Below are 27916 nucleotides of genomic sequence, written 5' to 3'. Positions count from 1 at the left end.
GGTGATGATGATGGTCTTATCTTCATACGTGAGAACTTGGAGAATAAAGGAAATTTTTTGCATGTCGTAGAATCTGAAGCTCGGGTAGTTAGACTCCAGTGCCCACACTTTTAACCACTAATGTCATCCCTCACTAATCTCAGTCCTAATAGTGTCCTGCTTTGCCCTGCTAAGCCCTCAATGGATCAATAAAACACCTTTTTCCATCCCTCCACTGCAGTGCCTTTTCATCAACGTGGAGTCTCCCGCGCCTCCCTCCTTGGGCTGAAGCCCACTCTGTTCACAGTAAAGAACAAGGTGCTGAGTCACTCCGTTCACTGGTTTATTGAGATTTGGGGAGCTCCTTCCCCAAGAGACACCACAGTGCAAAAGGGACGCCACTTTCTGCCCAATAGGACCATCTTCCATCTCAACAGTCAGGAGTGCCTTCCTTTGGTCAGGATTCTCGCCGAATATCCACTGGAAGCAGCTCCCCAAACCTGCCCCCATTTCTTCTCCTTTCTTTCCCCCAGAAAAACACAAAACCAAAGGGAACACTCTTGGGAGAGGATGATTGTGAGTGTGGACCGAGGGTGGTCCATGAGCGCAAAGGAGAGGCTGGAGAGTGTGAGCAGAAACCAGGTGTGACACAGAGAGGATGTGGACAGCCATGCCAAACATGAACTGGGGAAAAGTGCGTAGCAGTGTGCAGCGTGGGTGCATATGACTCTGTTAGAAGAACAGAATGATTTTAAGGTGCAGAAAGAAGAGGGTACGCAAGGCACCACGAGGGCACGTAGGGAAAGTGCACGGATAAGCTTGCATGTGTGCACATAGGGAAGACATGCTAGACAAATGGCACACGGCCACCCACACACGCCCTCACAAGGACACACCCATGACCATGAGAGGGGCACACACAGCCGTGAGGGAAGGGAATACAATGGAGCATATGCGGCCACAGGAAGGGTGGAGAAAGCGCATGTGAAACGCATGTGCACACAGGAGCCTGTGCAGTGGGAACGAGCAGGGGAGGGGAGGGTACGTGTGTGTCTGGCAGAGAGGAGCATGTGAGCCTTGGCAAGAAGAATGAGTGGAGTGCCCTGGAGAAGCAAAATTCGAGAGGAACAAAACTTGTGGATGTGTGGAGGGGCAAGTGGGTTGGAAGGAGATTAGGATGGTGAGAGAAATGGCCAGGCCCTGTTAGGGTAGAGAGAGCACTTTGGGGAGACCCCTGCTGGATGGGAGCAGAGCACAAAGGCAAGGGAGCTGTGGGGTTGCCGTGGCAACGAGACAGAGGAAAAGAAAAGGGTGTGTGTAGTGAGGCTGCTGAGGAGCCAGTGAGTGAGAAGCTTCAAGCCAGGTACAAACTAGATTATGAAGTAGAGATAGCAAATTATACGAACGAATGAGAGAGAACAGGGCCTGGCTCCGGGAGTACTGGAGACCCAGAAAACCCCGGGACTTGCAGAGGGGCAGGTATTTACAAGAGATGGGATGGAGTAGTGTTCTTCCCACCTGGGGTTGGTATCCCCTGCTTCCTCCCAACCCCCCTCCCCTTCTCCCTCTCCCTCCGCCTACTGGCCTGTCCCCGCTTACACCGCCCTCACTTGTAAAGCAAGTGGACTCGACTCCCATCACAGCTAAGCCGGTCGGGAGGTTCAGGGGGCCCCCTGGGCAGGGCCCCCGAGGGGTCTGGGGGCGTCGGAGGGTGACGCCGGGAGCGGAGCTGCTGCCGGGACTGGAGCTGATGGCGCAGTTCAGAGACGCGCTCCTCTTTCTGGAGGAAGAAAACAATTGGGCGAGTGGGAGACAGGAAGTCAGGAAGGGCTGGGGGAGGGAAAGAGAGGCAGAGGACAACGTGTGGGAGACGCAGGGGTAGACTGGCAGAAGAAAGTAACACGAGGCACGGGGTGGGGAAGAACAGGGAGAGCCGAAAGAATACAGCGGGGCACCAGGTGAAGGAAAGAGATCAGGGAGACAAAGGGGCTGGGGGGAGGGGACACAGGTCCGTGCACACAGCTTCCAGTAACTCACGCACAGATTAGTGTCATCCTAGCTTGAGCACCCCCCAGCCTGACACTGCGCCGGCCCCTAGCTACAGCCAGGGGCGCAGTGGACACCCTGGGGACCTGCCCAGACCCCTCTCACTGGAGGGTACCCTCAGGCCCCGCTGCCAGTCACCCCCAGCCCAGGGCCACCCCTTCGGCTCCTCCTCAGGTCAAGCCAACCGTGCAGCTCGTGTTCCAGAGCCGCCTCCAACTGCAATTTTACCTGAGGCCGGCTCCACCCTTTCCCCTTCCCTGTCCTCCTCTGCTCACTCCCTGGCCACTTGTCTCCTGAGACCCTCCCTTGGTAAACCACAGGCTCCCGAAGGCTGATCTCAGGCTCTCTGCCTCCAGAAGCCGGACCTGAGACGTGGGCCTCCCCGACCCGCCACCAGCCCTGCCTTCACCGCATACCTCAGCAATGATCTTCTCCAGTTCACGGTTCTCCTTCTCCAACAGCCGGGACTTCTCCTCCTCGTTGTTGTTGGTCGAGGACCCCGTCTTCATGGTGTCCTGCGCCTCTGACTGCCACTCCCCTCGGGTGATCAGCCTGCGCATCTGGGGTGGGGGTTAGGGGCATGGATGGCCGAGCAGGGACTGTGTCAGTGCTTAGCTGACGGTGGCTTGCAGTTGAAAAGAACAAAAACAAGAGGGACAAGCTGGGCCCGAAACAAGGGATGAAGTGGGAGGAGGGGACATGCGACGAAGGCGTGGAGGGGACACAGGCTGGAGAGGGTGGGAGGACACCCAGAACCGCACCTTGGGCACAAAGAGCACAACCAGGGTGATATAGGAGGAGAAAACTATGGCGAGAGAGGCAAAGGCGAAGGCCGCATCCTGCTGGCTGGACAGGATCATGGTGACCGGAGCCGTGATGAGGCACAGGACCTGAGGGCAGAACATGTCTGGGGTCACAGATCTGCCGGCTCAGATGAGAGCCGAGGTCTTCTTCCCCTGCGAGAGAGTCTATGGGGACAGGTTCCTGGGCAACTTTCCATTTGAAAAGGACCCAAAGTCAGGATCATCCTCAACTCTATGTTGAGAAGAATGCCAAACAAACTGTTCCAACCCAGCTCCAGCTCTAGGTCAACCCCTCCCTCAAGGCAGGAGCTCCCAGGACCTCTATACACACATCAGAGTCCCCGAGAGCCAGTCCCTGGGCATCCTTGGCAGGAAATCTCGATTCAGATTCCAGCCTGTGAACCACAGACAAGTAACTTCACCTGTTTCTGCTTCCTCATCTATCTAGTGGGAATGCTAATATCCACTTCACTGGGTGGCCGTATGAAGATTAACGTGTGCTTTATAGACTGTAAAGTGCTTAACAAATCCGAGACATTAAAAAACGTTTGAAGACTTCCACCCAACTGACCCCACATCTGGCACCTGATTCATCCCAGGCCACTCCACCTGGGTTGCTATAGTCCGTCCCCAGGGTCGATGCCAGGGGTCCGGGGAGCTCACCGCCACATTGTAGATGGCCATGCCCACAGCCCGGTGGTCGTTGATCTTCTCGGTGGACACGCTCTTGGTCTCATAAGCAAGAAAGATACCCAGCAGCAGCAGGAGCCCCTTGTAGCCATAGAAAATGCCTAGGATGGCAGGAAAGGGTCACGCGGGCGACAAGACCTTCAGGCCGCACCCACTCCCCTCCTCTCTGTGGTCTTCACCTGCGGCTGCTCCTCTGATCACCCCACAAGGAAAAGGGGGGCTCCTCTCCAATCCACCCGTTCTGACCTAGCACACCCCTCCCCGTCTGCTGCCCCCACTGTCCACCCAACTCGCCCCAACCTCACTGCTTCCTCTTGGGACTAGGAGCCGAGTCGCACAGGACGATGATGGTCATGAGCAGCTGTCAGCCAACAAAGGCCTGGGCCCCGCACAGTGTCTCACTCCCTTATTCTCCAGGTGGGAAGACGGCTTTCCACACTGAGCGTAGGTTTGCCATTTGTGCTCATAGGTCAGAGCGATGTTAAAAAGGCCAAAGGGGGCCTAACCCCTCACAGCCCCGGTCTTACTCCAGGGAGCTGACCAGACGGAGACGGTGTCAGGTCTGGACATAAGGGTGAGGCATCATCACTGATCCCTCTGATGAATGCAAGCTCTGCCTCATCCCTGCATTAGACCTAAGCTCCTCACGCGAAAGACCAACTCTCCCCATTCTCAGAAAAGATGAGTGCAATGACAAACAAGAGGACATGTGCTCCGGGTGGACATGAGCTCTCTGCCTCTTTTTCCAAAGACACGTCTCCCTCCAAAGCTACTGTCCCTGCCCCGCCCCACCCCCTGCCTTAGTGGCGTCTTCCCCCCACATCCCACACACCAAGCCACGTATTCATCTTCTTGGAGCTGCAGTGCTCCAGCTGGGGCAAAATAGACACGTCAATATCTTCCTTCGGTTCCTCCTTGGCAAAAGTCTAAGGGAGAGACAGGGCCACAGGAGAGATGGTTGCCATCCTCCCCTTCCCACCTCTGCTCAATCCCTGACTCCCAACTCTGCCCCCTCTTTCTGATGAGATCCTCAATTCTGATGCCAGATCCCACTCTAGGTCCGGGAGCATTTGCCTAAACACCTTAAAAGTGCTTGTTCCCTCGCTTTCCATGATATCTGAAGTCTGCACGTCCTGCCAGCTCCCCACCACTTCCTTACTTCAGATGAATCCAGAGCCTCTGGTGGAGCTCCCTCCAGGAAGGAGGTAGAGCTGCTGAGATGCACTGGGCTGGAAAACACCTCCCACGAGCGGCTCTTCTCCTCAAGACCACACGCAGCCCCGGAGGCCCTTCCACCAGTGAGCCCCCCTCGGCCTCCTGACCACAGCGCCTTCTCCCAAGCGGTACCTCAATGGTCCGGTGCAAAGGGTCCACGATCTGCCAGATGGCGAGGGTGAGGACGTCCATGCCCACCAGCAGGCCCACCGTGGCATACAGCTTCCAGGGCTCCAGGGTCTGGGTGAACACATGGAGTACAGGCGTGTTGGGGTGGGGGGTCCTCCAAACCCCGAGAGCCAAGGCGCTAGGGACCGAGGCATCGGAAGCAGCTCACCTTCCTCCACTCCTTCTTCTCCTCCTTCTTTGTGAAGACCGTGTGGACCCACCAGATCTTGGTGAACATGGAGCCGTAGCCCAGGCTAAAGCCCAGACCCAGGAGCCAGAGGCGGGCCTAGGAAAGGAGAGAGGGCAGGAAAGAACAGGGCGGGGCAACAGGTGGGACTGTGCCAGGATGGGGCAGGCTGTAGGAGGGGACAGATGACAAGGCAGGCAGGATGCAGCCAGTAGGGGGGCCGGGGGGGAGGGGAGCAGCAGGGTGGCGGCGAGTCTCCCTACCTTGCACAAATTCCTCCCATCCACCTTTGCTACTTTGCCACCTGGGTGATCGTGCTAAAAAACTCTGGGTTTTAGTCACTTCTGACTGTTCTCCAGTGCCTACAGGTTGCAGCCTGAACACCTCCAGATGTGGCAAGAGACCTTTCACAACACGGTCCCACCCAAATTCCCAGGCTCATCTCCCCCCAGGCCCTCACCTGCCCCATGCTCCAGCCCTGCTGAACTGCTCATTTGCTCGCCCTCACCCTTGAGCTACTCTCTTTTGTGTCTTTGCCACCCACAGGATGCTCCCGCTGCTCCTGGAGTAACCATCCTTTATTTCTCCAGCTGACAAAATCCCCTGCATCCTTCACTATTCAAATGCCGCTTTTTGTGAGGTCCGCCCAGCTACTCGGACAGTGAGCTGCTTTCTCTTTGCTCCCACAGCAGATACCTCTCATATGTCACTGCAGCTAATTGTCTGCTCTCCCACTGCATTAGGTCTCACTGGGGACAGAGAGCCTCTGAGGAATTGTAGGTGTATGTGTGCACAAATGCCATGTGCACGGATGCATGATCAGGACAGGCACAGGGCAGAGGAGAGAGAAGGAGTAAGGAGGGGCAGGGAAAAGGGTGGGTGTTTCCCACCAGCATAAGAGAGAACCAAACAAATATTGCTGCTGAAGCAGCCCCAGAACCTTCCACGTACCAGGAGTCCCACAAGGCCTCCTCCCTGTGTGAGAGCAGTCCCTTCCCCCAGCTCTCCTTGCTGTTGGTTCAGAGCCCCGCCTGCGTCCTTCCAAACCACAACTAAGGCTCCCACGGGAAGTCCCCAGTTCTTGTTCTCAACCCCCAAGCCACGGACAGGCCACCATTGTCCAAGGGTTCTCTGCGCAGACCCCCTTCCTTCGCCTTCGATACCTTCCCCCTCCTCTCTGCAAGACATGCCATGGCAACCTTGGAACTGACAAGTGAGCTACAGAATGAAAACTTCTGGAGGCACAGAAAGAAGGCATGGAGCCAGACAGAGACCAGAGGGGCGATGTCAGGAGAAGGAACTGGGACAAGGGTCAGGGAAAGACAAGGAGAAGGACAGGCAGGAGACGGCGCATCACAGAAGGCGCTCCTGAGGGGCCGGGAGAGCCATGCTCTGCAAGGGACCTGCCACCCCCTCCTCACCTGGCAGACGAAGGGGAACTGGCTTCTCCCGATGTGGTAACCATCCAGCCCGAGGGGGAAGACGGCAGCTAACGCCAGAGAGCAGCCCACAGCAGTCAGATTATTCAGGTTGGGCTGTGAGTTCTGGATATAACTAGGGCAGAGGCAGAAGGGTGGGAGAGGGAGAAGAGCAGAATTACCCCTCCTCTCCAGGGAGGCTCAGCTCCCCAAACGCCCTACGAGGGCCTGACCCCAACCTCAGGGCCGGGGCAAAGGAAGGCAGGCTTGGAGCAGGCAGCAGAGCCTCGAGAGACAAAGCCAGCTGGGTCATGGCGGGGCTGCAGAGGGCTTCCTGCACGGGACCCCGCCATACACAATCTATTAGAGCCGCACACTGTGCTACCCGGTCCCAAAGGCTTTTTTTTTTTTTTTCCATTAGTTGCTTTGGAGCAAGTATGGGAGTTATAGCTGGTTTCTCCTTTTTTGTTCCCATTGGTCACTGGGAAAGCAATAATTCAGAGTGGAAACCTCAAGGACGCACTGCCTCAGAAGCCACACAGTTTCCTTCTCACTCCCTTCAAGCAAATGACTGTTATCTTGGAGAAGCAGAAAGGACAGGGAAATGTCAGAAGAGAAACTTACCGGACATGGGAGTTATAGATGTTAAAGGACAGACAGACAACAGCTAGGACAATGCCCAGGCTGGAGAGAACGGATACGGAGATAAAGAGTTTCTGTGACAGGAAGCGGAACGTCTTGATGACCAAGGTCTGGTCAGCTGGGGGGGACCCTCCTGCATGGCACAGGGGAGGGGGAGGGGAGGGGGACGAGAAAGGAGGGAGGACAAAGGGATGAAGGTGGGACGGGAGAAAGGGAAGAAGGACAAAGCTGCTGATGGGCACCCAGGTCTTAGCTCTGAGGACAGGAGGCCCTAACTGCCCTGAACAGGGGCCGCTGCAGGTCAAATGCTCTTTGATGCTGGGGCTCTTAGGAAATAATCAGAAATGAGACTAGAAGATGGGGCTAGAAGCTGAGCTGTATCACCGAAGTTGTAGAGTCTTTTTTTTTCGTTACTGTTTGTTCTTTATGTTTTTCTGTCCTTCTTGCGGCAAAGGAAAACGGAGGAGAAAGAAGGGGATACTGAGAAATAAATTTTATGAGGTCTCTTACAACTCAAATCAAAAGCTGCAAAAGACAATCATAGAATCATGAAGCTAAAGGCCCTCAACGTACTGAGTCTGGCCTCCTAACCTCAGGAGGAATTAAAAAAAAAAAAAACTGATCCGTGATTTTACTGCTGGCAGGGTGATATTCCCAAAGGTGTTTTTCAGTTATTATTAAAGGGAAGCTCAAACTTGTCAAAGAGTTCACAGAAAGGAAAAAAAAAAGACTAATTTCAATTTGCTTAGCTTTTTTTAAAAAGAGCATAATTTAGGCCATGAAGCATTTATAGCAATACAGAACACTGTCCTAAATTCAAATTATAAAAAAAATTTCCAAACTCCACCAGTACTGAGAACTACTAGATTTCAGCTGGGCAGGGCAGATGGCAGCTGTCTTCCACGCTGTGTCTCCCCTCCCTCCTTAAGATGCCAAACCTTTGTTTGATCAATAGAGCCCTCCTTTCGCCCACCTCGAGTATCTTTCCCATTTCCTATCATTTAGCTCACCAAGCACACAAAGAATATAATTGCTTCCTTTTTCTCTTTAAAAAGCACATTTTAGCAGAAGACAATTCAATGAGGTTTTGCAGCCTCTCCTACAGTTTAAGCAACCATTTTCCTATCAAAGCTGAAGAGGCAACTCTAGGATTAAAGTAGCTGGTTTAGATACCTCAAGTCACCAGAACATCTGGGAAACCCAAATGGAGTTGCCATTTCCCACCCCCTGCCTCTAATCCCCAGTCATCCCAGCAATGTACTATTTTTAAGAGTGCACTGCTACCAACTGCCTATTCCCTCTCCAAATACACCAGTCTCCCCTACCCACGTCTTGGTGGTTTCATTCCCTTTCTCTGAACCCCAGGCCCTGGCCCATCTCCCGGCACATTTCAACCTAATGGCACCTACCACCCCACCCTCATTCAAACACCATTTTTCTGAATTGTTCAGAGGGGTTGAAGGAAAATATAAACAGGATCCACTTACCAATCCACTTATCCGTTTTGGACCAGGAAAGGTCATCCTTGGTGCTGTCATAATAGCCAATCTTCTTGTAGCTGCCACCTGGATGGACGATCATAGAGGGAGTGACCACAGGTAGGTGAAGAGCCGATCCCAGGCATTCTCAACCTCCCGCTTCCCTAAAGTAGTTCTCCATGGTCGTATCTGATTTTCCCTTCACCTGAGCCCCTGAAGGATACTTGGGAGGACCTGGGGGTCACTTGAATCAGCAATCTGACTTAAAAGCACTATAGGGTGGATTCCAAGGCAACGCAAACAAAGAAGAATATGTTATATGCTTAAAGCCCTTCAGTGAAGAAGGCTGTACAGTATGTCTGCCGCCCATTCCACAGGCTCACACCTCAGCAAGATGTCTCTCACTGTGATTCTGGCTTCTAAACCTTTCAACGTGTTTCTGCTTATTCTCCCTCTCATGATAGACAGAATCACAGGATCTATTTTCCCAGAGGCTTTCATTTTAATTTTAGAAATTTCTCTTCCGTTGACTTGGCTTCTAATTCCTTAGACAAGTTGCATCTGCCTCTTAAAAAGCCACGAAGTGAAATTCAGTCACTCCTAAGATTTCTAGAGCTGCCCCAGTTATCATAACTCTCCCTTCTAAAGCCAATTCACACCCCTTTGACCATGACTGAAGTCTATTCCCTCTTGTCCTGGTTACAAAGAAGATCTGAGAGGGTGTGGGAGGTGGGGAGAAGGAAAGAAAGAAACTTTTCACAGGAGGCCAAGAAATGGTTCTTTTGGCCCTGCTCTAAGAGGCTGAGAGGGGGGTGGAGTTGAAAAACTAATTCAGAAGTTTTGCAAGTACGTGAAGTGTGCTAAGGTATAAGAAAATACCATCTAGAAAAGCCAAACTATACGTACTACAGAAAAATTAGAAATAATTGTTTACAAATCAAGGGAATGCAATGGATTCCCTTTAAAAATAGCAGGTTTCCCAGATTCCGCTTTTCTTGAGTCCATGAGTGCACCACTAACAATTCATGAACCCCTCAACTCAAGCCACCGAAGGGAAATCTTTCAAATCAAAATGGGGGCCACTGGGGAAGGAGAGTGGCTGTTTTCAATCTGCATGCACAACCACTGCAACTCAGAGAAACCCACCCATAGCTAAGCTTTTTATTATCATCATTATTATTATTACTATTACTATTATTATTATTTAAAAGCTTGATGAAAACAATTAGGAGAGCGGGCAGGAGGTAGGGAGGCACCAAGGCAATCTTTTGATGTCTCCTCCTGGTGTTCTCCTCCCAGGCGGTGTCCTAGCCCAGCCCCAGCCTGGCCCCCGACCTCCGCGTTCCCTCACGCCCCTGTGCTCACCCTGCAGCTGCTCGATGAGCGTCCACGCCATCCGAGAGCCACTGGCATCAAACACCACATGGCCCTGAGGGGGAGAAACATGTGGAGGAAGGCAAAGCGATAAAAGCAAGAGCAAAAAAGAACATCAGGAACTCTTTGAATCCTTATGTTTTTGATGTAATCGAGCTTCTGAATGAATTCTATTTATGGCATTTGCCTGCATATAGGACATACCCCAGATGCCTATACCCTAGATTTTAGAAACATTATTCTTTTGAAAAGAAGCTTCACCCAGGAGATTTGAGTGGGAAAAATCCCCAGGTAGAGCACCAGGGGACCTGGCTTCTGGCTGTGTGACCCGAGAAAGCCACCAAATCCCTCTGGACGCTGTTTTCCCCCACTTTAAAAGGAATAAGTAGATGATCTTTCAGGCTGTTTCCTCTTTTAAAATCCTATCATTTTCATCTGACTCATAAATATCGGGACTGAAGAGAAGTGAGGGGAGAGGTTGAAAGAAACGGAATATACCATTTCCCTTCTAGCCTTCTGTGGGGTTTTCTGGTTTGGGGGCTCCTACTTCCCTGGTCTGAGACCGATTATTGCAGAGAGGTAACTGAGAAAGACAGAATGCATGTCTCTAGGAGAAGGAGCTGGGAGGGGTCTCTCTGGATGGGAGGACAGAGGCAAGTGAGGGGTTGCTGTAACTCACGGAAACACCCTCGAAGGACGAGGAGTTCATTGCCCGGTAGATTTGGTCTGTTATGGTCTGGTTGTTGTAGTTGAAGTCTTCCAGGCGCACCCCCGAACGGCCACCCCCTCCAGACGTCTTGTTCAGGGCCAATGCCAAGGCCCAGATGGCATCATAGGCCAGTGGTGCCTCCTGGAAACCTCCCGTCTCCTCAGGGTGTCTTTTTAGTCGTTTGGTCAGTTTCTCCACAAACTCCTGGGACGTCTGGGGAGGGAAGAACAGGAGGGAAGGATTGGAGTGGGGGTGGGCTTCTGATTCTGCTCCGGCACTTTGACTTGAAAGGATGGTTTGTGTTCATGTTGTCAGATTGAGAGTATGTACATTGGACATCTTTAACTATACCCACGTGTCTGTCTTAGATCAGAAGCTACTAGACTAGAGCAGGAGTTAGCTGGGTCCGATGGCCTTAGTGTGCACAGCTGCTAGCTCAGAACTGCAAACAGAGAAGTTTAATAAATAGATGCTCTGCATAATGAACAGCAAAGGATAGAAAGCAGAGAGAGGGCAAAGCAAAGACCTGGCTGCGCCAGTGAAGAGTGGCAGCATTGGTGTTCTGTCAGTCTTCAGACTTTCCCAACAGAGCTGACGCAGGAACTAACAACTCCTCCAATTCTGAAAGAGCCCGGAAAAGGTGACACCACAGCCTTCCTCACTCTGTCAACCAGGAAGATTTTTCTTTAGCATGCTAACTTCCTGCCAGCCTCATGTGCTTTCAGTTCACTGTCTCTTGGAGGGTTTTCAGAAGACTTGGGACTGCAGAAACACCCTTCACACATTTGAAGACAATTATTCAATCCCTATCCACACCCTTCCCAACCCTCTGTCTTTTTTTTCCAAGAAAGCTAAAAAGAATAATAGCTCCTTTAACTCTGTCATGAAATGGATCAAGAGACCTGAATATCTATACCTGGCAGTAACATTGTTTAGCTAAATGACTGTAAGTAAATTGCTTCAGTTTTTGGAAATGTCTTCCATATAATGGGGAAAATCACTTCTGCCCTTCTTTATCTCCCAGAAACTGTATGAGGAAAAGTTCAGTGGCCACCTCTTGGCATGGCACAGGTAATACACGGGGGCACTACACAACTCTGTTTAGATTTGGAATTTATTAATATACAAACATACTCTAATGAAGGAATGAATAGATGAATGAAGAATAAATATAAATCTTTGTTCCTGGTGCCCTGCCCACTTTTCCTTCTATTCAACTTTCTGGAGACACAGGGGAGTGGGAAATGCAAAGGACGGGCAGTGTGGTGCAGTGGAAGCAGCCTGGGCTTTGAAGACAGGCAGGGCTGGGCTCTACTCCCCTTGAGGACAGGACCAGGTCCCATTCTGCTCTTAAACCTCAGCATCCAGCACTATGCCCAGCCCATTCTGGACAAATAATAAGTGTCTATAGATTAGGGCAGTGAAAATGCTCTGTTTGGTAGATACATGTCATTATACATTTATCCAAACCCACCCAATGTACAACACCAAGTGAGCCCTCATGTAAGCAATGGACTTTGAGTGTCAATGATATATCACCGTAGGTTCATCAGCTATAACCACTCTGTTGGGGAAAGCTGATAAAGGGGGAAGCTATCAACGAGTGAAGCAGGGAGCATACAGGAAATCTCTGTACCTTCCTCTCAATTGTGCTGTAAACTTAACCTGCTTCCAAAAAATTGTCTTTAAGAAAGATGTCCATTGGATGGATAAATGGAAGGATGGCTTCTAATTCTAACTAATCCACCTACCTGCTATATAATCTGAAACAAGTTATTAAACCTCACTATGTAGTTATTCAGCTTTAAAATGGGAATAACATTAACTACCTTGAAGAGTTATTATAAGGATGAAATAACAACATGTATAAAATGCTGGGTATAAAGTAAGTTACATTTCCTCTTTCAACTCCATCTTTGTTACTAATATTGAAATCTATAATTCCAGCTCAATATTTCAAGTCCTGAATCTCCAACTGTCTCTAAGGCATTTGTAACTATATAATCAATAACCTGAAATTAAAAGTATCTAAGAATAAGCTCTATTTTCCAACACTCCCCAGTATATAAGATTGAAACCTTAGAATCACCTTAGACTCTTTGAAATCTCCAAGTCCTCTTAATTCTTTTATTGAAATGTTTCATTAATATCACCACTCCTTATACAGAATAATGTTAATCATAATAATAGCTAACATTTATACTGCCCTTACATATATCAACTTACTAAATTCTCAAATAATCCAATGAGGTAAATACTATTATATGCCCATTTTAGAAAGAGATAAGGAGACTAAGGCACAGAACAGTTTCACTTGCCTGAAGTTATACTGCTAGTACGTGGAAGAGCTGGGATTCAAACCCATTCAAAGTCCATACTCTTCCAACGACCCTACACTGTCTCTGTAAGCTGAAATGTCTCTCTCCGAGAGCACCCGTTGACAGACAGCAGCTAGCCTGAGACTTTCTGAGTAAACCTTCAGCCTCCAAGTCCATCCGACCTTCAGTTCAAAGTAAACACTGCATCCGAAAATCACCCAGATGGGAAGAGAATCATCTGCTCTGCATGTCGCCGTCCCCTGCCCGGATCCTCATACTCTCTGCTGGCTCCAGGTCACCACCGCTAACACACTTGGCCACTGGGGGCACCACTGTCCCCACCCATGACTAAAATTACCAAAAAATCTCTCCCCTTTGGGTCAGCAAAGATGGTTGTAAATTTTCAAATGTAAATGTTACAAGGTGGCTTAAGGAAAACTGAACAACACAAATTCCCCAACCCATAGAAATTAGTGAAATGACCAAGTACAAATTTACAATCCTAAATTATTAACAGCCCTGTCTGGCTGTCTCTCTGTATGAGAATAGGTGCCCAACGGTGATCTAAAATGTGTATCCTGAGGTAGATTTTTATTTTCTATTATACCCAGGTCTGACGGGACTTCTATCCCAATCAGAATCTACTGACAGTCTTACCCCCAGGTGTGCTGGTGTACCTGATCTCTAGTACAGCTCCAACCCAGAGCTACTTTTCTCCAAAACCAGTCTAATCCACTCTCCCATATCTGGCTCCTAAAAACTCTTTCTCTAAACCAGAGTTTCTGAATCTCTGTACTAGTGGCATTTTGAGCAGGATAATCTTGTTGTAGGGACGATCCTATGCATTGTAGGTTGATTAGAAGCATTCCTGGCCTATTCATTAGATACCAGTTGTGACAACCAAAATTGTCCCTAAACATTGCAACCTCTGATTGAAAACCACCACCCTAAGAGTCCCCAAAGTGTGTCCCCCAGACCAGTAGCATCTACATCCCCAGGGAGCCCATTGAAATGTGAAGTCCCAGTCCCCACCCCAGACCCACTGAATCAGAACTTCCAAGAGAAGAGCCCAGTTGTGGCTCTGACAGAGGCTAAAGTTTGAGAACTACTGATCTAAACATAAGGCCATCCTTACAGAGTGAAGGCAACTCTGCTTCTTTTCTAAATCTCCTTGGCTCTGGGCCGTAGACTCGACCCTTGCTTCTTGGTCCACTTCTCTTGGTCCTATTTGATTCATCTACAACCTCTTCTCTAGTCAATTGTTAAGATGGCATCTACCCTCTAAAAAATCTTGGCCTCTTCACCTGGCATTTTAGGTTACTGAGCAGGCCTAGCAATAGCTCTAGACCTCAAGGGCAGACACCATCTTTCTCTAGAGATGAAGAGCCAGAAAGAGACCCTCCAACTCATGCTGTTCAATAGCCCAGAAGTCACCCTATACCCCCAACCAAATCCTTGTGTCCTACCAGGGGATCCTCTAGTTCCCTGCTATGGGGCAGAAGCCACTATTGGCAGGTCCTGGGCTCAGGGTACCAACAAGCCTTTCTGGCTTTGATTACCAGCTCCTCTATCTCCACAGGTTCTCAAGGACAACTCACTTCTCAGATGCTCTACAGGGAAGTGATCTTGCAGAACTTTTCCATCGTATTTTTCAACCAAGATCCCTTGGAAATGTCCCAGGACAGTATCCATGATCAGAGTACCTGTGGCAACTGACCTTTCCATCACAATCCACTGCAGAATAAACTTTCTGAATTTTATTTCTCCCTTGCTCAAAAACTGTCATCTGCTAAACACTGTTAGCTGATAAAAGTACAAGCTTGTTAGTGAGACTTCAGGGTTTTCCATGGGAGGTGATAGAGCAGAGGGTTTGGAGTTAGATTCAACTAGAATTCAATTCCAGCTTCACCACTCAGTAGCTGGTGACCTGCAATAAATCACTTAACCTCTCTGAGTCTCAATTTCCTGGTCTATAAAATGGAAATGAAAAGTCTACATCAGAGTATTGCAATGAGGATCACTGAAATCATGTATCTAAGCTCCTGGTTTACTACATAAAAGTGATTATTACTACAACTTTTTAAAAATAAGATATTAGGGTGGCTTTACAGTCATTCACTCACCCCTAGCATGCTCTCCAAAGCAGGTATTCCAGACCAGGGGCTACACTTGGAATAATAAGCAGACACATAGGTTGCCCTATCAAGCTCACCCAAGATTCTCGTACTCTTTAAGATGCAGTGCAGAGCAAGAAAGGGGTCTCCCCGCCATACCATGCCCTACTCACTTGTGCCCCTCACCTGTAGGCTGATTCCTACATCAGAGAGTGTGTCTTTTAGCTCCAGGTCTGTCACTAACCAGCTATCTGGGGTTAACAGATTTCAAAATCCCTTCTACATCTAAAATTCTAAAAGAGAATCATTAAAAAAGCATCAGGAGCCAAGTTAATTGAGTATCAGTCAGGAGTGAATATTAAGCAACTCTAAAGTACTCTGAAGCCACCAAGAAAATGAAACGAATTTTGGCCCAGGAACAGCGCTCCTGTAAAGGTGTGCTTGCAGATACAGCATCTATATTATCATTAACGCCTCTCCCTCATTTGACTTCTTGCCAACTGCTCCTTATTTCCATGGTAACAGCTCTGCAACTCATCAGGGGCCCACTGAACACACCACTCTCATATCTCTCTCTTCCCTGCCCAAGGAAGTCACAGCCGAGGCGGAATCCACAGGAAACATGATGCAAACAAGTTCAGGGTGGGCAGAGGTCCCTTGCCTTCCTAGACCTCCAAACTCCATACCTGTTCCCCTCACCTAAGAGACCCCTTCAGTCCCCTCCACCTGCCCAGGTGCCAGCTTCCAAGTCCTCATACACTCACCATGTTGGAAATGCTGCGGGTGTTGGCAGGGTTCAGCATGACAATCTCAGTGGTGATGTGGCCCTCCACCGCCTCGGTCATCTCGTCCACTGTGCAGTTGATGGACGGGTCATAGATCTTGAACCAATTGTCGGCATACCACCCGATGAGGAACCAGACGTACTTCTTCCCGAAGAGCCGCTCCTTGTATACCTGAATGCAGAGGAGGAGGAGGGCTGGGTCTTTGTTTTGTTTCTTTGTCTTATCTCACTTGACACTATGCAGCCTCTTGGGATTCAGAGAAGAGCAGAGAATTGAAACAAGAAATCTACAAGTCTGGGGGTAGCAGGGAAGGCTGGACTACTCCTCCTTCTAAGTGCCTCCCAGCCTCTATTTTTAAGTGGTCTTTTCCAGCCAGACAGGAAAGATGGGATTCACAGGCTCTTCCAGAAACACAAGGCGATAGGAAAATAAGACCTGGAGAGAGTGTCACATGTGTGAGAAGACAAGATGTGGAGTCAGAGCCAACAGACAGGGATTTCGTATTAATCCTCACCTCCGATCATTTGTTCAGAGATGCAGAGGGGAGAGCCCAGGAGACACCCAAGGCAAAGAGCCCACCCAGTGCCCCTCCATCCTCAGATTCCAACTCCACCTCACAAAAAACTTTCCGGGCTTCGGTCTCATAGAAAAGTCCCACGATGATCCGGGCGTCTTGGCGCTACAGAATGGAGAGAGAACAGAGCTCCTGAGGGATGCCGGAAGGGACTAAGCCAAGCACTTTCACAGCTTTGATTTCCTGCCCCAAAGTGCTTAGTGCAGGGTTCTGTCAATGGGTAGTAGATAAATGTCAGCTAGAAGATGGAGCTAAACTTCCCCAGGAGACGCTACTGCCTCACAGAATCGAAATTATGTGACACGATGCAGGTGTTAGCTAATGCTACAATGGTAATAAATTGCAATAGATTAATGTACCAAATCAACACATTGTACTTTTTTTTTTTTTTTTTTGGCCATGCAGGCATGTGGGATCTTGTGGGATCTTAGTTCCCCCACCAGGGATCAAAACCATGCCCCCTGCAGTGGAAGCACTTGAAGCGCAGAGTCTTAACCCCTGAACGTCCAGGGAAGTTCCAACACGTTGTACTTCTTAAACTTACACAATGTCATATGTCAATTATACCTCAATACCAAAAAACAAAAACAAAACAAAACCTGTCCCTGCCTGACTCTCCTTTCCAACCCACCACTGTTTTCCCCACCCAGACCCTTGCAGGCTGGGCCCATCACCCCCTGCCATCCCACCTTAAGGTTTTTGACGGGCACAGCTGGATCTGAGAAGAAACTCTGACGGAAAGTAATCTCGATTCCAGCCTCCTTTACCCGTTCCTCCAGGTCATCCAGAGTCTTGGGTGGGGATGAGGAACAAATAGAAAAGACACAGGGTGCTCAAAGGAGTAAAGACTGGAGGTGGTACCGAGGGCTGCGTTCTCAGAGCAAAGGAAGAGCGGTTGTGAAGCTCCCTTCAACAGCCCCGTCCCCGGTGGGGAGAGTTCGAAGGAAAGCATCTGGAGCCTTAGGATGTAGCTTCCAGCTGGGAAGGTGCTTGGTGAGCCCCTCCTGAGGATCTGTGTCCAGGGAAGTCACCCCATCACCCCACTCCTACCTGACAGCAAAAATGGGGGAAAGGAAAAGAAAGGAACCAGAAAAGACGAGGCAGGGTCTAGTACAGGCAGGATGATGTCAACCTCAAGAGGCAAGTGGGCAGACAGACAAAGGATCAGAGAATGTCCTGAGTCACTGAGAGAAGGTTGGCGGAGGATTAAAGAGCTACCAAACATGAGAGTGAATAGAGGACCCAAAGCACAGAATTACAGAGAGGGAGCAGACTGTCTTCTCTGGGTACAGAGCCTGGTATTTCCTTTCTTCCTCCACAAATCTCCCTCTTCCCCTCCACCTCTCCTTGCACGTCCGCATCTCGGAATCAATTACCAGACCACGTACATGCACGCGTCTGTCTGCCTCTTTCTTCTCTCTTCTCTCCTTCTCCCTCCGTCCTCCCTCTCTGTTCCCTCTCTTCCCTTCACACACGCCCACCACCCCCCTGGAATGCCTCTGGAATCTACTACTTCCCTAGGTTCTTATCTCATATTCTCTCCCTTATCTTGCCTCAACTTTAGAGTGAACCTACTTTAATAGAACTGGGTCACTTGGAATCTCTCTGTCTGCGGGACAGAGCATCAAAGCAGGAAAAAAAAAAAATCCTAAAACCAGAAAGTTGGAGAGGGTCCCGGAAACTCAACTTGTTCATTCCTTTGGCTACAGGAAGAACATGCACTTAACCCACTCGGAGTGTGTTCTCTTTTGATAAAGAATCAAGGTCTTTGCCCCGCAAATGAATCCCGTGTCACATCTCCCTGTGCTGGGGTTTGAGCAAAGGCTCCCTTCACCCTGTGCCTCCTCACCGAGGTGAAGACCTCAGTGGTCTGCTGGATGGTGGCGATCTTCTTCCAGCCCCACTTTTCGAAGAGTTTCACCCGGGTAGGATTGTGGAGTGTGGCTGACGGATGAGTTCGGAAGAACGTAGGAAAGCGTTGCCGGTTTGACAGGGCCGGTGAACTGGAGCCATAGGAAAGCTACGAGAGATGGGGACAGGATGACGTGTTCATGGCAGCCTCACTAAGAGCTGCCGAGAATTCCTTCAACCCTTCCCCGCCTCTGGGACTCTCTCTCTCACTCTATCCCAGCCTCCCTTCCTCTGCCCAAGGAAAAGTGATTCTCAAAAGCCCCCTCCATCAGGGTGCCCTTTCACTGAGCTGACTTCCACTCCTTCTGATGGAGAGCAGGTCAGCTGCAGCCCTGGCAGGCCAGTGTTGCTAGGAGGCCAACTAGCTCAGGTCTGCAAAGGACTCTGTATCTCGGAAGTGGGTCCGCTGTGGTCCGCAATACACCCCCTCTGTAGTACAGCCCAGGCGACAGCCCCACCTTCTGGCCCCCAGGGCCTTGCTTACCACAATGAGGTTCCACATCCTGGCAGCCTCAGCCACGAGCGTGGACACAGAGCTGCAGCCAGGCATGAGGATGATCTTGATAGGGTCATTGTAGAGCAGCTCGTACAGGTACTTGGTGGCTTGGCCTGGGTCACACTGAACGAGGAGGGAGGGGATGAGGGGAAGCTCCCCCAGGGCTCCTCCCCTCCCTGCAACACCTACTCTTTTCTTTTCCCCCAACAACCTAGTTACTTCCCCCACTACCCATCCCTCTGCTGAAACCCTTTTGTCATTATCACCATTTCTTCTCCTTCCTGAGTCTCCTTTCCCCTCATTTGTGAAACACCCTTCTCTGTCTTCCACCTGGCGCCTTACCCACACCCTCTCCTGCACACCCCCCATCAGTATGTATGCAAACACTGCCTTCCCTCCTTTCAGCGCATCCTCAGACATCCCCTAGCCCACCTTCGCTCCATCACCCCACCCCCTTTCCCCAGGTTTCTATGCTCCAAACATCTGTGAGTAGAAAAAAGTCTGCAGGAATATGAATAAATTTTTCCTCAAGTCCCCAGACAGCCTCCTTAAAGCCATATTATGAAGAGTCCTCCCTCACCTCTGCAAACTCCCTCTCCCACCTACTATTTTTTCTCCCTCTTCTTTTATCAGGGCTAGAGATAAATAAACAGGAGAGAACAGGGACAAGACCACCAGGGGGTCCTGGCTCAGCGGATCCATGTCCTCCTGCTGGGCTCTGACATTTGACGGGTGCATTGGGAAAAAAAGACATTCAGGGATGAAAGGGGGTGGGGAGAAACAAGGATGAGGGAAGAGCTGGGGAGAATAAATAGAATGGGATGCTCAAGAAACCAGATGCTTTTAGGGGTGCCTGAAAGAGAAGAATGGAGCTGGGAAAGCAAACAATGCAGAGAGCTCGAGAGGAAGGCGCGAGGGGAGGAGGGGAAGTGGGGGGAGGAAGAGCCAGCCACAGGGCTCCCACTGCCTGTTCCCCTCCTGCTGAAATATGACATTTCAGAAGCTGCTGGAGCCCCAAACGAAGTGGGGAAGAAATGGAAGCCAGTGGGGAGCCAGGGCAGAGGGGACAGACAGGAGACAGAGGGGACTGGGGAGGGGGATATGGGGGTGGGGAGCAAGCAGAAGGAAATAAAGAAGGCCCCCTAGTGCCTGCTCGCTTCCCACTGAGGCCTGACATTTGGGACACGGTGGGAAGTTGGAGAAGGGGGAGCCAGGGGAGGCTGGCCCAAAGAACCAGCTCCCTGCTGCCCGCCCACCCGCACCCCTGCTAAGGGCAGTGCTCAGTGTCTGCTCAACTGCGTGTTTGGAAGGTTCTGCATCCCTCCCACTTGGGCATCTTTGTGTATCTTTACCATTCTCACGTCCCACCTTTCTGCATCTATCACTCCAGATCCTGCCCCCAGCTTCTCCCAAGTGCCCTCTGTGGCCCTCTCTTTCTTGTCTGAAGAGAAGGTTAATAGGAACAATGAAGACAGATAAGAACACATAATACACAGGCAAACAGGGCAATGTACGCTACTCCAGTGTCTCTCCTTCTGTTTCCTCATTCCTTCCCGACCTTCTCTTACACCCCTTTCCCCTTCCACGCCCTATTCATCACTGCACATCCCTTGGGCCGCGTGATTCTCACCCCCTCTCCAATAGACTTCCTCCGCTGCTCTCGCAAGGAGCAAGGATCCGGATTTGCAGGCAGGAAATGACACTTTCCAGTTTGTCTGCCTTTCCATCTCCCCCTCGCTGCCTCTGTTATTTTCTCTTCCAGCCCCCCTTCTCTTGGGTCCTCATCTGCTCCCCAACACCTCCAGGGAATCACCTGTCATGGTGCATGAGTTTGAGCTCACACCCAGGGCTCCCCTAGCTCCCTTCAATCCCCTATTCTAAAGCCTGCACACATCCCTCCCTGTCCCTCTCCCCATACTCCCCCCCCCACCCCCATAGCCAGCTACCTCTCTTGCTCTCCTAAGCTTGACTCCTCCATGGGATCTGACCCTCTTTCTCTTCCTACCTCTCCTACCCTAACTAATTCTTTTCCTGTGCCCTGCGGCCCTTCCTATAGGCATCCTGGGGTTAGCTTCATGGGATTTTGATTGGAAAAAGTGCACATCCTTGGGACTCATCCCTGACCAAGGATTTAGAATCTGTATTTTTAACAAACTCCTCTGGGGATTCTTAGGTACACTGAAGTTTGAGAATCACTGTAAAAGCATCAGAAGGGATTCAAAGTTCCCTAAGAGTCCTTGTGCGCTCTTCTCCCCAAGCACCCTATCTTCAACCCCGCTTCTGCCCCCTCCTTCCTCACATACCTGTATCTAGGTGTAGATTGCTGTTCTAAAGAACGAATATAAATCCTCAGTCCACCCCAGGTGTTAAATCACCAAGTGCTCCCCTCTGTACTCTTTCACTCTCCCCCAACCCCTTAAGTCTCTGGGGCCTCCTATGAGAGAAGATAGATTTGAGGTCCCAAATCGCCTTCCTTCCTTGTGCCACATCCTGCCCCCATACTCCCAATCATTCATGTAGGGGACAGGGGTGGGAAAGGAATCTTGCAGGACTATCCCCTACTACCCCAAATTTTCTTACTTTCCCCCCTCTCCCTCTTCCCCACCCCCCTAACCCTACATCCCATTTCCCTTCTCACATCTCAGAGGCTACAGTGCTGCAGGGAAGACACTTAGGAGCTGAGTTCCACACATGCCCCAGGGTCTCTCCCCAGGGTCTCTCGCTGTCCCCAGCCCTCCTCCTGGTCCCCTTTCCCACTGCCATTCTTTCCTGTTCTCTTTCTCTTCCTTGAGTCCTGACTCTTCACCATCCCCATGCTCTGCGGGGGCTCCTGTGTGGACCTCTAATCCTATCATTTTCCTAGTGCCTCTGCCCATTCCTTGACCATTAGCCTTCCCCAACCACAATATGCCATGTAGTCTCACAATCCAGGAATCTGCGACAGGGTTGGGGATGATGGGATGAGAAAGAGTCAGGTAGGGACCACAGCTACCTTGCTGTTTGTTGTGCTAAATAAACTAGAGCGCTCAAGTCCATCCGAATTTTGCTCATTGGGTCCCTATTCCTTCCAGCTCCAACCTGCTGCCAAGATTTACCTTGTTACCATGGTAAATGTAAACCCCAGATCCAGCTCCCGCCTCATTCCTTCCATCCCCCAACCCATCCCAGGGTTAGTTTACTCCCTGGAGGAACTGGATCAGCTTGTACCCTAAACCCATCCCCAGTTTCTCCAACCACCCCCCACCCCGACACTTCCAAGGGTCTCCAGGAGCAGAAGGGTCAGGCTTGCAGCGTGATTAACCACCTTGAACCCCTAGACCCTCATCTTGAACCTCCAGCCCTTGAGACTCTCCCCGAGCTCGCACACCCCCAGCCTGTCTCTTGCTAGTCACACGTGGGAGGGGTCTGCCTGGCAATCCCAGAAGCGACTCACACTAAGGTACATGCAGCTGGCCCCCTGCCCCCCAAGCCCTCACCTCCCACCCACTCCCATGTCCGGGGCTACCTTGCTGTCGTGGTGGATGAGCTTGAGCTCATAGTCCGGCAGGATGTCCCTGCGGCTATTCACGTCCTCCAGCGCCATCTCCACCGCGGGCTGGCAGGCCTGGCCCCCCGGCCAGCCCCCGCTCATTGGAAACAGCGCCCCGATGTACACCGCGCGCCGTTCTGAGGAGGGGTGCGGGGGGACCCGCGGGTGAGGCCGCGGGAGATGAGGGGAGTGGGAGGCCCACACCGGAGCCACCCCCGCCGCCATCGCCACCAGGAGCGGCAGTGGCCACCCCAGCCGGGGAGAGGGGACCCCCGGACCCATGGCAGGGGGCGGGGGTAGCTGCTGGGGGAGGAGGAGGAGCTCAGGGGGGACACTTCTCCCGGGGAGGGCTGCTGAGGGGATGTCGGGGAAGCGCCTCCATCCCTGGTTTTGTGCGGAGGAGGGGGAGAGGGCCTCGGGGAAGCAGGGGAGGTTGGCTTCGTACGGCCCCCACGGCTCTAGCTCCCGCCACCGCCACCGCCACCGCGGACTCTCCTCGCGGACTGACTGACCGACCGAGGGGAGGAGGAGGAGGAGGGAGATGCGGGGCTGGGAGGGGGCTCTGACGTCAAGGGCGGCGCGCGGCAGCCGGGGTGGGGGGGGGCAGAGTTAGGGAGGGAGGAAGCGGGCGGGGATGCAGGCGAGCGCCGCTGTGGGAACCACAGTGTGAGAGGAGGGGAGGAGAGGGAGGATGCGACCCCTAGGGTGAAAGAGATGGACGAGGAAGGGAAGGATCCCACCTAAGGGAACACGAGTGGAGGAGGAACGAGGCGAAGGGGCGTGCCGGGGTGGGCGGGGGGGGGGGCCGCGGGAGGCTGAAGCTGTGAGGAGCGAGCGATGGGGGAGGGGAGGACGAGAGTGGGACGCGAGAGAAAAGGGGCTGGCGCCTAAGCGTCCTAATGCGGGTGTGACTAGATGGGGTGAAGGACTGAGGGTGGTGAGGGAGAGGGCGATGGGAACGGTTTTGGAGAGAGAGGGAGAGCTGGGTGGGGAAGAGGGAGGGCTGGGGTACAGGGGGAGGTGATGGGGGTGGAGGAAGGGAACACGGGGCTCGGTGGACAGAGGCTGAGAAAGGGTGGTGGAAGAAGGAACTGAGGTAAAAGAGAAGGGGAAGGGCGTAGGGAAGGAAAGGATGTGGGGAGGAGCTGAAGGAGGGAGAGTGAGGCCTGGCAATGGGTGGGATGGGTGGGCCAGGCTGATGGAGTCAGCAGGTGAAATCCTAGGAAGGGGGCAGGCAGGGAAAGGTTCCAGAGAAGGTCGGAAGGAACCCCACAGGGGAGGACGAGGTGGAAGCTCCGGGTCTCCCAGCACTCTGCCGCCCCCTGCTGGGGCTCTGCCATTTGGCAGAAGCGGAGTCTGGGAGGAGGCGGAGCCGAGGGGCATGCAGCCAAGCGGGGAGATGGGAGGGACCGCAGCCTCGCAGAAATCCGGGACTGGAGGCTGGAAACAGGTAGGGAAAGAAAGGGCCAGCCGCGTACTGGGGTGGGTGGGGGAAGGTGGGGAAGGAATGGGAAGGATGAGAACTCATAGCCTAGGGGCAGAATCCCTGGGGGTGGAGGGTGAAGAGTGAAGGGTAAGGGGATTGCAGTGCACGCGATGAGGGTTTCTGATCTCACCTGAGTGTGGCGTTCGATTCACTGGCAGCAGGAAAGACGGGGATCAGAGAGGAGTTACCAGTGGTGCCCAGCTTCCCAGGCCTGATCCCCAGCCCCCTCCCACACTTGTCCATGCCGAAGAAGACCGGGGCGGGGGGGGGGGGTGCGGAGCAGAAGCCTGCGTTTCTGAGGGGAGGGTGCCTGGGGATAAGAGCAAGGTGGGGCTGTGGGTCAGGACTTGTTGGTTTTCTTCTTTTATTTCTCATAGGACAACAGAATTTGAGACAGGAGTGCCAACAGCTAAAACATGGGCAGATCCTGGTTTTGTGGAGCCTAAATATTATAAAATTTGGGGGTCTCTCTTTAAGAGAAAAAAATTACAAATGCAATTGATTTGAAACTATTGCTGTTAAAATATCTTACTTTTGCAATTTTTACAAAAACCTATGACCATGTGAACACATTATTAGAACCCTCTATGTTATTCGAGCACAAGAAGAGGCCTGTGTAAGTGAGGAACCCTGGAGCTTAAAGTTCATTAGCTTCATAGTAAATCCACCCCTGGCTGGGAGTCCCACCTTCCAGAATGGAATGGTAAACTACAGAATGGTAAGCAGAATAATTAAGTGAGGAGAGCCAGGTCCAAGGATCTTGAAAGGTAGAGGGTCTACAAAGGTAGAGGAAGCATGAAGTACGCCTGCATCCCAGGAGAGAAGACTGCAGAGGAAGAATCTGGGTGCCCAGGAAAAGGGGAAGTTTGCAGAACTAGATGGAAAAAAAAGGGGGTGGTGGACACAAGACAGATTCCCTTGGGGAATGATGGAGGTTGTCCAGGAGGTATAGAAAAGGACTGTCCTCTTCCCACCCCATCCCTGGGTTGTCCTTAATACTCTGACAATTCTGCCCCCACTTTTAAGTCTTTTAAATTTTTACCCTGATAATTTTCCACCCCGACAGTCTTTTCAATCTTATCGATTTTTCTAAATATGATATATGATTTATTGCTGAGTCTTTACAATAATTCAGGTATATAATGAAGGGAGAGGGATCAATTCTAGAAGAAGGTTACGCATAGAAAGTTCTAAGTTTCGAGAAAGGAACTGAGGCTGGGGAAAATTGGAGTAGTTAAACCTTAAGAAGGGTGATGGAGGGAGAGATTCACAGGAAAGGAGAAAATGTGAGACCCAAGGATTAGGAGCATGGGGAAGATATTAAAAAAGAGAAAAGCAAAGGAAGGAAGCCCCCAGCATAGATAAAGTGCACACGGGGGACTGCAGCAGGAAGTTTGAGGCAGGTGGATGGAGGAAAGTGTTAAGCATTCACCTCTGCCTCCGCATGCCCCCCATTTTGTATAGCACCCTATTTTTCCCCACTTCCCACCCCACTCCCATCCTCTGACAAGCGTCCTCATCTGCTGCATGCAGGCAGCTGTTCCCCTCACCCTGGCAGTGGGGCTTGGGGGTGCTCCACTGGCCCTGACTACAGATGCTCCGGGAGCTGCCCACCAGATGGAAGTCGGAGTCACACCGGAAATCCACCCGGGCTCCGTCCAGAGCTGGGAGGTCCCCACCCGTCAGGAAAACCTTCCCATTTTCCAGGGTCAAATAAGACTTGGAGCAGATTCGGACTGTGGAGACAGGAAAATAGAGACAGGCGAGTTGGAGAAGACTCCTTCCCCTTAGGGAGCAGGGAGGGGGCTCAGATTTGAGTTTGGGTCCACAAGCATCCTACTCTTCAGGAAATCAGGTGTTAAAAGGATTAGCTTCTCTAGCTGCCACTCCTCCCTTAACCCTGTAAGCATCCACACATTCCAAAAAAAAAGAAAAGAAAAAGAAAAAGCATTTCCATCCTAGGAACCCAAGATGGAGCTATAAGCACATAAAATGGGACCTCTTCAAAGTCAGCTACAGTGGGCGGTTCTTTGGCTTTGAAATGTGTGGATGTATGTAACTTTAGATGCACAATCAGATTTGCCTTATTATAGTTGGCTTATACTCATGATAAACTGGGTTTTAGTTTGGGGGTATATGGTCTCTCCGTTGGAGACAAGTATTCGAAAATGTGATGAAATCATTTTAGAATGTTTTTGCATAATCTGCCACTAATAATCCTCAAAGAGACTAACTCACAAGATGAATAACCAAGTTATTTTCTCAAATGGGCAGTGGCCTAATGAAGGGAGGATGAAATGAAATGTGCAGGTTGCTAACTTTGCTGCCTGCAATTGCACACAGCAAAGCCCCTCTTACATAGTAGTCGTTCAAAAATGTACTTGTGAATTTAGTAACACTGGATTTAAAGTGCTGACCTGCAAGCAATGATGCTAAGTTTGAGACAGGAAGAAGAATTGGCTTGAAGAGGAGAGGGGCTTTGAGAGGCTACTCACCACAGCGGCTGGGTGTGTCCATATCTGTCCAGGAGCCGTTGGCCAGGCACTTGCGGACCTTGGGCCCCACGACCTCGCGCTCCCCCCGGCACACATACTCAATCTCATAGTCCACGGGCAGGAAATTGATAGCCTTCACCTGTTCTCGAGTCAGGCCCCTGTACCTGATGCCGCCTTCCCAGGGCGGGTGTATGATCTGGCAACCTGAGTGGTGAGTCCAGAGGCAGGCGGAAAGAGAGGGATGGTGGGGAAAAAAGGAAAAGGCAGAGTCAGCAGCGGGAGGCAGGGGAGGGTAGGGCGTGGTCAACGGGCAGGTGGAGGACAAAGGGGATGGGATGAGGTGCGAGAGGGTGAGAGTGGGGAGGGGTACAGACCCTGGGCTGAAGGACACAGTGGAATGAGCCAGGGTCAAGGAGCTCACAAGTGGGAAGGGAAGGGTGCTGGTTGGGGTAATGGAGAAAAGTAACTAAGAAATCGTGAAAGGGTATGCTATGCGAGTGAGTTTGGTAAGAAAGGCTAAAGGAGAATCTGAGTTGAATTAGGATGAGAGGAGGGATGGGGGGTCTTACAAGGCCACCTGGGCAGCAAGGTGGGACCAAGGAAAAGGCGGAACTGAGGTAGCAATGGGGGGCCCAGAAAGAGGGGCGGGGTTGAGGGAATAATGCGGGGTCACAGAAAGGGGGCCTAGAGTGGTACCGGGGGCCAGAGAAACGGGTGCTGGGTAATAACGCGGGGTGATGGAAAAGAGGTCAGGAGTAGTAAAGTGGGGCCGAGCAGACGGGGCTGCCAGGCCGGGATGCTACGTAGGGCCGACGGGATAGTAGAGGGGATGCGAGGAAAGGGGGAGTGGAGTGGAGGGGTGCCCGAGGTCGCCGGAGAAGGGTGCACCTTCCGAGGTGGCGTTGGGGGTCTGCGCCCCGCCCGCGCCCGGGGGGCGGAGGAAGAGTGGCGCCAGCGGCAGCAGCAGCAGCAGCAGCATCTGAGTGAGAGGCGGCCGTGAGGACCGGACCGAGCCCCGCCGGCGCTGGCCCGGACCCGGGAGGCGGCCCGGCCTCCCTCCGGTCGCCTCCCGGACTCCGACCCGGCTCAGCCCGGGGACCCGAAAAGCGCCCCGTGGAGGAGGCGGGGGCGGAGCCCGGCGCGGGGTGGGGGGAGAGGAGGAGAGACAGCCTGTCCCCACCCTCCTCCTGCCTCCCTCGGCCCCCCCCACCCTCCCGGGACTCCACCTCTCACCACCTCCTCTCCCCCGGCCCCCGCGGCTCGCCGGAGCCCGGCTTCCCCACGCTCCCCGGATCGGCCGCCTCGCCGCTCCCGGTTCCTTCCCCGCCGCTCCTCTTCTCCCGCGGCCCCGCGGCCCCCCGACCCCCGGCTCGGCCCTCCCCGCGCGCCCCTCTCCAAGCACTGCCTCCCCCGGGCCCTGGCTCTTACCTCGGCGCGCCGGCCCAGCTCCCCGGCTCTCCCGGGCCTCAAGGCCCCAGGCCCCGCCGCTCCTCCCCGCT

At 52.0% G+C, this 27916-nt stretch overlaps 1 protein-coding gene across 5 annotated transcripts; it reads right to left on the bottom strand.

Moving 5' to 3' along the window:
* Window positions 1-301: 301 nt before the first annotated feature.
* On the bottom strand, window positions 302-27916 carry GABBR1 (gamma-aminobutyric acid type B receptor subunit 1). Of its 5 annotated transcripts, XM_057555291.1 has the most exons (23): window positions 27846-27916; window positions 27306-27396; window positions 26418-26621; window positions 25473-25658; window positions 24053-24073; window positions 22413-22573; window positions 18896-19030; window positions 18350-18520; window positions 17190-17291; window positions 16540-16605; window positions 15906-16097; window positions 10680-10922; window positions 9992-10055; window positions 8636-8713; window positions 7131-7281; window positions 6510-6642; window positions 5071-5187; window positions 4866-4973; window positions 4351-4444; window positions 3492-3619; window positions 2787-2915; window positions 2442-2585; window positions 302-1759 (listed from the first exon to the last, which is right to left on the bottom strand). In XM_057555291.1, the coding sequence occupies exons 2-23, from the start codon at window positions 27394-27396 to the stop codon at window positions 1586-1588; spliced, it is 2892 nt and encodes a 963-aa protein (XP_057411274.1). In that variant the 5' UTR covers window positions 27846-27916; the 3' UTR covers window positions 302-1585. The 5 variants fall into 5 exon arrangements, with proteins under 5 accessions (XP_057411274.1, XP_057411275.1, XP_057411276.1 ...); XM_057555292.1 differs by lacking the exon at window positions 17190-17291; XM_057555293.1 differs by lacking the exon at window positions 25473-25658.

The sequence above is a fragment of the Balaenoptera acutorostrata genome, chromosome 10, assembly GCF_949987535.1.
Source record: "Balaenoptera acutorostrata chromosome 10, mBalAcu1.1, whole genome shotgun sequence".
In the NCBI taxonomy this organism is placed as follows: Eukaryota; Metazoa; Chordata; class Mammalia; order Artiodactyla; family Balaenopteridae; genus Balaenoptera; species Balaenoptera acutorostrata.
This window is presented reverse-complemented; position numbering and strand designations above follow the sequence as displayed.